The sequence below is a fragment of the Equus przewalskii genome, chromosome 25 (genome assembly GCF_037783145.1).
Source record: "Equus przewalskii isolate Varuska chromosome 25, EquPr2, whole genome shotgun sequence".
Taxonomy (NCBI): Eukaryota; Metazoa; Chordata; class Mammalia; order Perissodactyla; family Equidae; genus Equus; species Equus przewalskii.
This window is the reverse complement of record NC_091855.1, coordinates 15,606,235-15,617,276: the sequence shown is the minus strand read 5'-3', so window position 1 is coordinate 15,617,276 and position 11,042 is coordinate 15,606,235. Positions and strand designations below refer to the sequence as shown.

Sequence of the window (11,042 nt, the reverse complement as noted above, 5' to 3'; positions counted from 1 at the left end):
ATGGGGCTTCAGGCTGGCCCTGTGGCCAAGTGTGAGCCCAGACCTGCCCCAACCCACACCAGGCTGGGCTTCTATACTGGAGGCTAAGTCAACCCCAACTCTCCCAAGGAGTCCTGCATGGCAAATGCCTCCCTTATTTCTCTTCCCCAAATCCCTATGATAGGCCTCTGCAAATTAGTGACTTTTAATAAGACCCTAAATTGCTGTGAGAAGAAAATGCACTCTCAGGTGAATGCAAGCGCCCGGGTCTGACCTGGACAGGCTGGAGAAGGTTGCTGTTCCAGCCCCTCCAGGAAGGCAGCTAGGAGTGGGCAGAGCTGGACTCAGAAAATCTGAGGGTGGCTCCTGGCTCTGCCGTTCCCGACTGGGTGGTACCCAGCGAGTCACTGAACTCCTGAGTCTGAATCCACACCTGTGAAATGGGGACAACGATGCCTGTCTCACTGGGCTGTGGTATTAAACATGACAGGGCCTGTAAATGCTACACAGTGTCAGCCCTGGAGGAGGAGGGACCCGTGTGACTGCATTCAGGGGCTTAGACCCTTTCCCAGGAAAGCTGTGCTGGAGGAAGGGTTGGGGGAGACCTTCTCAAGGGGAAGTATCTTCTGTTCACCTACAAAGGACAAAGGGGCAGAGTGGGGCAAAAGGAATCTGGGCAAGGTTCTCTGAGGGCAGTGAGGAGGCCATTTCCAGGGGCAGCTGTGTGTGGAGAGAGGGGGCAAAAGGAAAAGATGCCAGTAACACTGGAAAAATCGAGAGCCCCCATCTCTGCTGCCCATCCCCAGCTGAAGTCCTCTGGCTCTTCACGCCAGACCAGCAGCCTCAACCTGAATATGTGCCCCACAAAACTGGGGCACAGATGGCATGAACCCCATTGGAGTCGACTTCTTCTTTATAGCTGCTTCTGGCCGAGGGTCTTGTGATCTGGATTATGGCCAAAGTGCCCACTCCTACCAGCCTGGGCTTCCCCCAGTCCTGCTTCCAAAGCACAGCCAGCAACATTCCCTACATTCCAGTGATGGTTTCAGGGGCAGCCGTATGGGGGAAGGTAAGAGAGAGAATTACAAAGAGGGCACAAATATTGTAGGCAAGGGCCAAGGGGACCAGTCAATGTCCTCACGGCAAAGTGCGGTGCCACCTCGTGGCCACTCCTGGGTTCCCTTCTGGTCCAGCAACTTGGACTTCCCAGGATCAGAGGGGAGGGAACCCAGGTGAGGGAAAACACTTCCTTTTAGGAAACGAAGCCTTTCCATCAGTGGAAGCCACTCAAAAAAAGAGGCAACAGACGCCAAGGTTTGCCCATTTTTATTTTTTATAAAACAAGCTACAAATAGTCTCCCTCCCTCCTCACAAAGGAAAACCACACAACACAGCCTACACACATGTGAGAGAGAGGACGCCTGGGGGAGACTCTGAATTTCTACGAGGAGGCACCTTCTCTGTGTTCACATGCTTCCTCCAAGCCAGAGAAGGGGGCTGGGGTCTCCTGGAAGGTCCATCCAGCTCCTGCACGCTGAGGTCCTGGTCCAGGCTAATGGGTGAGGGCTCCCTTTCCACCTTACGTGTTGGGACGGGGCCACCGGTCACTGCTGAAACAACCTCTAGGACTTTCACCAGGATAGCAAGAACCTTCAGATCATGTCCTGAGAAGGCCACCTTCCTCCCCCCGGGGCACTCCCCCGAGCAGGGCCTTGAGTGGGCCAAGGCCTCCCAGGTCCAAAATGGGATACACAGTCTGCCAAGGCGGATGCACATATAGGAATTCTGGAATGGGATACGAGATGAGGGCACATTCCCAAAAGAAATCTGATAAGGACACCAGCCCTGGGCTACCCGCCCACCCTCGCTGCCACCACAGCTGCTTGTGGGAAGAGGTACCAAGTGCCACTGTCGCCCTCTGTCTGAAGGCTGTCTGAAGGGCCATGGTCACCTGGGCAGGGGAAGCCGCGTGTCTGACCCACAGGCTTGGCCGCCCACACTGGAACCCTGGTAAAAGGTCTGCGGAAAGCTTGGCCTGGATCTCCCCATAGCTGGTTATTATCCCTGCACTTCGAGGGGAGGCAGAAATGTGAGGCCCAAGATCACTTTTGCTTCTGGGATTGGCCTCAAGCCTGGAAGCCCTTAAGAAGCTTTGAGGGAAGAGGAAGAACCTCAGTCTTGGGATTAAAACAATAAAACCATTTAGTTACCAACAAGGTGACCAACCCAACTCCTCCCTCAGGCTCATGCTGACCACTGAGGACGGCAGGGGAGACAGGCGAGGGGAGGTGAACCCCTCTGACCAGGCTGCGCTGGGAGAGCTGCTCTGGAAGCCTCCTTTGTGAGTTTGCAGGAGGTGAGGAGGCCTCCTGTTGGCACCGCCCTCACCAATGCAGGCTTTCTGTCCTCTTCCCTCCACTGCTTAAATGGTAAACATCTACTACATAAAGGCCCCACTGTGTGTCTCTTTCGTCTTTGCCTCCCCTCTCATGCTCTACATGGAGTAGATGCTAAACATGGGTGAGAACGTTTCAACGGACCTAACGCGAATCTTCTGGGGAAAACGTGCTGAGGGGGTCACTAGGATGCTGGTGGACCCACAGGTTCTGGGCCACCTGGGGTCTGGATAGCAGGAACACATGGGCATGGGAGAGCTGATGTCCATGCTGGCTGTTGCCCTGCCTCCAAGGGCAACTCCCATCTCTCCCCAACCCAACCTCCCTTGAGAAGGCCAACCAAGTGACTTGCCAGCCCTCACAGTTATGGCATGAGGCAGTACCCTCCTCCCACCGGAAAAGAACAGCTGGAGTCTGCAATATAATCACAGGGCTCCCATCTATATGCACACAGGGGTCAGTCTCCAAATGGAATCCAAGTGGGCGGGGGATAGAGTCCCGGGTTCTAGAAAGCCGGGCCATGTGCCCAGAGCCCCCGCAACCCACAGCAGGGAGACGGAGGGGAATTAACAAACAGCAATGCGAAAGCCTGTACAAAAGAACTATACAATTTACATATATATTTATATACAGTATATAAATCTCTTTCTTCTCAGTCCCAACAACACCCTCCCTCCCAAAAAAAAACCCTAAAAGTTGTCAGTAGCAGATCCAAAAACTTAAAATAAGAGAGAGAATAAACAGTCTTTCTTCCCTTTCCTTTTCCCACTGTGGTATGAGATACTGGTGTTTTAAAATGAAACCAAAAAGAAAACACGCAAATAAGAGTTATTAAAAGTGCAAACACGGTGGGCACCACTTATGTTACATGGGATGTGGCCGGGCTGTGGGCAACGTCGAGGGTTAGGTGTCTGATGATCATCCTGCCTCCCTGGTCTCTCCACCTGCCCTTTGGTTTTCTGCTCCTTAGACGAGGCGTCCTATTGGGAAGAGGAGGTATAAGCAAGAGGAAGTTAGAGTGGGGTTTATAAGAAATCCACCTACACATAACAGTTTCCTCACAAGAGCAGCCTTTTTCACCCGCTGTTAGCTATTGGGCTGGGCAGGACACGAGTAGCCCAGACTTGCAGATAAGCCTATGTTTTACCAGCCCATCCTTTGCCACCATGAGCCATCACAATGGCACCCGAAACAAGTTGGGCTCTCTCCCCAGAGAGAGAGCTAGGCTTTGCCTCGTAAGCACAGTTGGGATTGTACACTCTGTACAACCCATACTCCTCCTAGATGCCAGCCCTTCATCTTGGGGCTGGGGCAGAAGTGGCAGGTGCTTGTTTATAGGTGTAGATGGCAGGATCCTCACAGCACTAACTAATCTTTCTCTTGTGTCCTCAGCAAAAAAATCAAAAACGGGAGCCTAAGTTTCTTGGCCAATCCCTCCACTCCTGCTGCACTACCAAAGCTGCATTAGGGGACCCACAAAGGGTACCCTAGAAAGAAGGCAAGTTACTGAATGGGTTTGTGCCTGCTCATTGTCCCTGGGGGAAGCTGCCAAGACTGCCACCCACAACAAATAGGCATATTTGACACTCGAATGACCTTGACCCAGAGAACTTGAAGAGCTCCTTTTATATCTGGGTCCCTGTCTCCTCTAACTCCCAAAATGAAGAATAGACTTGAGAAAGAGCCAGAGTTGTGTGGCCATGCTTTCTGTTCTGTGGGCGTCGCTGGCCCTGTTCTGCCTGGTGAGCCCATTGCTGGCTAACAGCTTTAAACAAAGTCCCTTCTCCATAAGGCCAGGCCCCCACTGGGTGTCTCTTTGGAATCCTCTCAGCTATTAGCTAAGAAAGGCTTTGATGCTGATGGATATTTGCATAACCTTTGTGGGTCCTGCTTCTCAGAATGTCAGAGGTGGAAGGAATCTTAGCCATGATCTGGTCCAGTCCCTTCACTTAACAAATCTGGAAACTGAGACTCAGGCAGTTGAGTGACTTAACCAAGGCCCAAGGCTTGTTCTGCTAACACCCACTCCACTTCATAGGGTGCTCATCAATTTTGGAGACTTCTGCAGGGCTCAGGTCTCCCAAAGGAGGAGTGGGGAGCTGAGAGACAAGCACACCAAGAGCTGGGCCAGCTCCCATGACCTCTGGAGGCGATGTGACTTTGTGCATGCCCCTTAACCCCTCTGGGTTGATCTACAGATTGGGAATTTGGACCACAGCTGCTCTGCCTCTCTCATAGGATTGCCTTGAGGATCCGCCGAATTCATGGAGGCAGAGAAGCGGCTTTGAGGAGTACAAAGTACTGTGGGAATCCAAGCCCACCCACTGGTCACATGAACCCACAGATCAATGTCCCCCCACTTATGCTAACATCCCTTAAAACCTGAGGAGGAGAGACAGAAACAAACTGGGAAAGACAGAGCGACAAGCGCAAGGCAGGCAGGTGGGAAGTGGCAGAGCCGGGTTGCCTGGCTCCCAATCCCAGCTTTCCCTTGCTCCACCAGCAGCTGCTGCTCTCAGTGGTGAGCGGAAAGGTGTGCATACAGAAAGAGGGGCCGCCTGCCGTCCTGCCACCATGCTGACGGTGACGGTTCTCAGAGAGAACATGCACAGCAGTGGTAACTAGCTCTCACCTGTGAAGGTCACTGAGCTGATCCTTTTGCCTAAGTCACGTCACTTGATCCTCATAGCAACCGTGCATGATAGTTATAAAAGGATAAAGTTATCCCCATTTTATGATGATGTAACTGAGGCTTGGAGATGGTACAGCTTTTCTGTGGTGAAGCAATCTCAGACCCGCCTATCTGCTTCCAGAACCATGCTTCTACCCACCAAGGAGGGCAGTGGGGAGGAAAAGCCTGAACCCGGGCCAGGCGGCATCCTGGGGCATTTCAAAGGAAGAGCTGGCATTTTTTTTAAATGGAGGGACTAGTCTCCACCCTGCCTGCCTCACAGGATGGTGACAATAATCCTGAGGAAGATGCTTTGCAAACTGGGAAGGACCAGTTAAGAAAGAGGCACAGCCCTCAGAATGTCTGGCCTTTTCCTGCTGTGCAGAGAATTCAGCTCCCCAGCGAGGAGCTGGTTGGTAAAAACACCTGTGTGCATAAGGCATTTCCAAAAACTTCAGTCCCTCAGACTCAAAGCTCCACTCACCCCCAACCTCCCTGTCCTTCCTCATCCCCTCCCATGCCCCAGCCGGCATGCAAGCCCCTCTCGGCCCACCAGAGGGCACCGCATGATACCAGATGACCAACGCATCAGCTCCATTCCCTGCGTACCATTTACCCAAGTGGCTTTTCTGCCGCTCCCCAGAGCAGAGGGACTGAGAGCGGCCGCCTTGGTCCGTGGGTGTGTTCCTGTACTACTACTAATTTCTTTCATACATTCACCATGAACCAAGTACTGAGCTAAGTTCTTCACATGCACCATCTTGTTATATCTTCACATCAAATCTGTGAGGTGGAGACTATTGTCTCTATTTTGCAGATGAAGAAATTGAGGCTCAGAGAGTCTAGGTAACTTGCCAAAGATTACAGAGCTAGTAAGTGGCAGAGCTGGGTGCTTCCTTCAGGTCCTGTGCATCAGCCGGGATTGGCAGACACCTGGTGCCTGGCAAGGCTTCAGAGGAAGGCTAGGGAGGCTCCCAGAGCTCTGTGGACCTGAGGTCCCCACACTCGGCATAGACCAGAGCTAGCAGGACAGGAAGGCAACTGAGGGCAGAGTCACTATAGACTTCTGTGATTCCATCCTCACGGAGCCCAGAAGTGCTTCCGGAGGCCTGGGGTCTACACTACTACTAGGTGGTTTCTTTCCAGTATAGGTCCTCTACCTGTGCACAGATTCCAAGTGTGTCAAAGTGTGATGTCACCTCAAGGGGCAACCCCCTCATCCATACATTCAACCATTTGACAAGGATCTAATGGATTGCTCCTAGGTGCCATGTACTGTGCTAGAGGTTAGAATTAAGAGGACACAGTCCTGGCTTCAAGGGAGAATCAGAGAAGTAAACTGCAATGCAGCATGATAAGAGCTACTGACAGGCAATAATCTTGTGAAGAAGAATAGTAATATTGAACTTCTATTGAGTTCTTTCCATGTCAGAGGCACCATGATAAATACTTTCACTTATTGTCCCATAGAATCATCATAATAGCCCTATTAGGTAGATACTATGGTTATTCCCATTTTACAGATGAAGAAACTGAAACTCAGAATGGTGGAGTGAAAGAGCTAGTCTGTGGCAGAGGCAGAGTTTGAACCACGACACTGCACTGTGTCTTCTAGGAACACAGAGAAGCATCTTCAACAGACCGGAATGCCCAGAGTGATGACGTCACTTACCCACAGTCACATACCCCAGAATCAGGGCCAGAATCCAGCGATGGAGGGGGCAGATATTGAGACTGGGTACCTTGTGGTAACTCAGCCACTTCCCATGCTACCCTTTGGGTTTACATTGTCAATCAAGGGTTAGAACAAGGAGAAGCCCTGATGTCTTCTCCCTAGTCAATCTCAGCTTTTCTAAAGCTCCTGTTCAAAATTAGAATTCAGATGGAATTAATTCCATTCCATTTCAAATGTCAGCATCACCCAAATCGGTATCTTCAACCTAGACCCTTCACTTGCACACAGACCCACTCATCTTTCAGGTGCATCCAACTTGACATGTCCAACCATACTCGTCGTCTTCCCCTGTTCCCCCCTACGCCTAGTCTGCTCTTCCTTCCATGTTGCCCATCAGTGACTGCCCACCCTCCAGCTGCCCAAATCAACCTTAATCCCTATATCCACTCAACCACCAAGTCCTGCAGTTTTACTTCCCCTGCTTTTCGAATCCACCCTTCTCTTTATCTCCACTGTGTCTTTCATAACTCAGGCCTCCATCACCTCCTGCCTGGACTATGCCTGAGTACTGTGCCTTGTTCATCTCCAATCCCTTTCCCACACTGAAGCCAGAATAATTTCTTTAAGCAAAGCTGACCCTGTTCTTTCTCTCACTGACTCTGTTCCATACCTTTCCACTGCCCTTATAAAGTCGAAACTCTTTCTCCTTGCCTCCTGCCGCCTCCCCTCTCCCACCACCTTCAGATTTGCATTTCATACACAGTAACATCTTCCAGGTCCTCTAAAACTGTTTCTTCACCTCTATACCTTCATTTGCCTCAATTTAGAACATTCTTCTGTCCCCTCCCCTCTCTGCTTGGCCATCTTCTTAGGTGTGTGGCCCTGGGTGAGTGGCCTCTCACTCTGGGCACTCCCATGAGGATGCTTCTCCATGCTCCCACAGGACACAGGGCAATGTCATGGTTCAGACTCTGCCCCTGCCACATCCTTCCTTAGGTATTGGTTTAGACCAAGGGTTGGCACACTTATCTGTAAAGGACTAGATGGTAACTATTTTAGGCTTTGTGGGCCATGTACAGTCTCTGTCATACATTCTTGTTTTCTGAAAATTATATCCTTTTACAAATACAAAAACCATTCTTAGCTCACAGGCCAAAGCAAAACAGGCCACGGACTAGATTGGGCCCCTGGGCCATGGTTTGCTGACCCCTGGTTTAGATATCACTTCCTTCAGGAAGTTTTCCAAGGCAGTCTGCCCCTGAGCTGATTGAGGTGCCCTCCATATGTTCCTGTAGTACTCTGCCCTTGCTATACTGTGATGGAGATGATTAGGTGTTCACCAGAATCCATGCTCTCCTCCCCTTCCTGGGCTCCCAGCCTTCCTTACTGTTGGGTGTGGTCTGGTGACTGAGTTCCGGCCAGTGAAATCTGAGAGGTAATGTGCACCACTTCCAGGACTGGCCCACAGAACTCCCCCACAGGCACTGCTCCATGCTTTACTCCATCTGCCTGGCTGGGGATGGAAATGACCCCCAGAGTGACCTTGGGAACCACACAATGAAGATGGCAGAGTCATTCTCAGCCTGGTTCTCAGAGTGACTGCAATCCCCAGTCCTACTCCTTTCCCTACATACACACACACACATACATACATCATGACCTAGAATCAAGCTGAACTATTACATGGGAAATACAAAAAAAGGTCCGCTGTGTTGAGCCATTATAAGCGTGGGTCTACTTGTCACTGCAGCCTGGGCCTATCCTCATACACTCTCATAGCATTATCACACTGTATGTAAATGCTTTAATATGGTCTCCTCGGTAGACTGTGTAAGGATAGGGACCTTACCTGTAAATTCACCCACTCTGTCAGGCATCTAGCATGAAGCACAACATACTCCCAGTAAATAGTTGAATAAATGAGTACCTGGGATCTCATCCACTGGGGGAGCCTTTGGTCCCTGTGCCTGGAGGGGGAAAGTAATGGAAGGCCAGGAGCACAGGGGTGAGCACTCACCTTCTTTGCTAACACCTAGGCAGCCCTTCAGCTCAGGCAGCGAGATGACCTTGTCCTTGTTCAGGTCACAGTAGTCAGTGAAACGCCGGGCACATTTCTTGGGCTTGGCTTTCTTCTTCACATAGCGCTTGAAAGGCTTCATCTCTCGCTTGTTAATGTCGTTGCTGCTGTTGCTGTCCAGCTGGCTGAAGTACCAGTGGACCACTCGTTCCTCCAGGGTGTGGCTGGGGTCTGGCTCTGAGAACCTGGGCCACAGGCAGACACCCCGACCCCAGAGAACACTGCTCAGGATCCTGCAGGAACCATCAGCCCCACTGCGATTCGCTTCCTTGTGGTCAGATGCCAGAGTACTCATGCGGGGCTGCTGGCAGCCAGGTAGAAATGGCTCCTCCAAGCTAAAGACCTCCCAGACCTGCTCAGCCTGCAGCAGAATCAAGCTATCCTCAACTGGAGCCTAAAGACTGGAAGATTCATTTCTTGGGGGTCCCCAAGTGGGTGACCCTTATTACATGAACCTCCTCACCCTTTACCATAGCCAGGAATGTTCTCGTCCAAGATGGGTGCTCAAGACATATTGGCTGGATTTAATTCACCTAAGAAAACCAGAGGTGGGATCCAAATTGTCTTCCTCCTGGCCTAGTGTTCACTGCCAGATAAGCTGCTCTTCACACAGGAACGTGTACACCCAAACGAACGTGACTATGAGAAAGGATGCTGTGAGTGTGCACCACGCACCGAGCACCAGGCCAGGTCCTGGGAGGCTTCTAAAGTGAGAGGCACAGCCCCTGGCCTCAAGCTGCCCACTGTCTCAGTGACACAGAGCCAAAAACGTGAAATTAACCAGTGACAATCCAATGAGGTGTGAGGCTCCCATGGTCTGCCACTGTTGGGTACCAAGTGCAGTAGGACAGAGAGAAGAAGGCAATTGGGATGGACACAAACAGAGGTCCTAAAACTGGCAAGTCTCAGACCTAGTGGGCTGAGTCTCTCCAGGCCGGGGTTTTAGGTCAGGAGGTCTAGGGTGGGCCCAGGAAGCCACGTGTTATCTAGAACCCCCAGGGGATTCGGCTGAGAAGCATTGGACTAGAGTAACCAAGAATGCTTCCTGGTGTCAAGACACACAGTAATGAGCATGTCTAACACAGCCCATGGGTATGTGGTGACCACATAGTGATGACGTGTACGTGTGAGATTGTACACATGGCCTACCCAACCATTTTATTTACTTATTTACTTACTTATTTACTTATCCCATCTTTTCCCAAAAAGGATTCAGCACGCTAGCTAATATTCAAGACTTTTAAAGCCAATGATGGATCTACTCCAGAGGGGGTGACTGGGGTCTGACCAGAGCGGAGCCACAGGAATGCCATGGCTCCTGCTCCCAGGGCTTGGCACAGAGCCAATGTGGTCCAGGCCCTTGTGTTCAAATTCCTGGGCACTCTCCTTTCATGGGGGGAATAAGACTGAGGTTGGGAGTTTCATACATTCAAATACTTAGTCTGCAGGGCACTGGGATCCCCCATGTGACCATGATGGGTCAGAGGCAGGGGGAAGAGTGGCTCACGGTTCCACAGGGATCCTAGACCAGGGGTTCAGGGCCTACCGGCACATTCTGGAGCTGTACCTGGCAAGAAAAATATTCTAGGCACTTGCCAATCCCTTGGGGTTCTTCCCTGGGGTTTGCCAAGTTTTCCAGAGGGGCAGGGGACCACTCCTGACCCCTCCCCTCCCCACTCCCAAGTGACTTCAACGTTTAGGGAAAAATAAGTTTCATTACCCAAAAAAGCCAGGCATTCCTGCTAAAGGCCCATTTCTAACTAAGTGGACTGCAGTCTTGGGCAGGCCCCCCGAGGGCACCCAGGACTGATTCCAAGAGAGTGCAATTAGTGGATCTGCCAGCGGGACCTCAGCCTGACAGCTTTAACACAGGGAGTACCTGGGCAAGGTGTGAGGGACTGGCTGCCCCTGGCTCTTTGGGAATCTGCTTAGTCTGCCATGGAAACCAGGCTCAGGAGGTCTTTGTAATAAGCATGGAGTTATTCAGCGTGGAGCTCAGATTTCTGTCTCTGCCAGTACATGGTATTTCCTCTATTTTACCTGCATCATTCACTCCCAAGCGTGCCCTGCAGGGCATACCAGGTGGTCAGTAGAAAATCTCTACCAGGATGCTCGTGGCACAGGAGGAAGGGTGGCCAGCTCCCTCTGGGAGCACCCTGCCCACCTCTGCCTTCCCCTAAACGCAATGGAGGACCCAGGCTGAGGAGAAGAGCCAGGAGGAGCCCCAAGGGAGGTGGTCCAGCC

General features: G+C 51.5%; 1 protein-coding gene across 6 annotated transcripts in view; it reads right to left on the bottom strand.

Moving 5' to 3' along the window:
* Nucleotides 1-1,288: 1,288 nt before the first annotated feature.
* The window catches only part of SMOC1 (SPARC related modular calcium binding 1), a 144,334-nt gene continuing 134,580 nt past the window's right edge, over nucleotides 1,289-11,042 (bottom strand). For all 6 annotated transcript variants that reach the window (XM_070593476.1, XM_070593475.1, XM_070593472.1 and 3 more), the window contains exons 11-12: nucleotides 8,739-8,983; nucleotides 1,289-3,355 (exon numbers count right to left, since the gene is read on the bottom strand). In XM_070593476.1, the coding sequence (XP_070449577.1) occupies nucleotides 3,342-3,355; nucleotides 8,739-8,983 (259 nt within the window). In that variant the 3' untranslated portion in view covers nucleotides 1,289-3,341. The remainder of the gene's footprint in view (nucleotides 3,356-8,738; nucleotides 8,984-11,042) is intronic.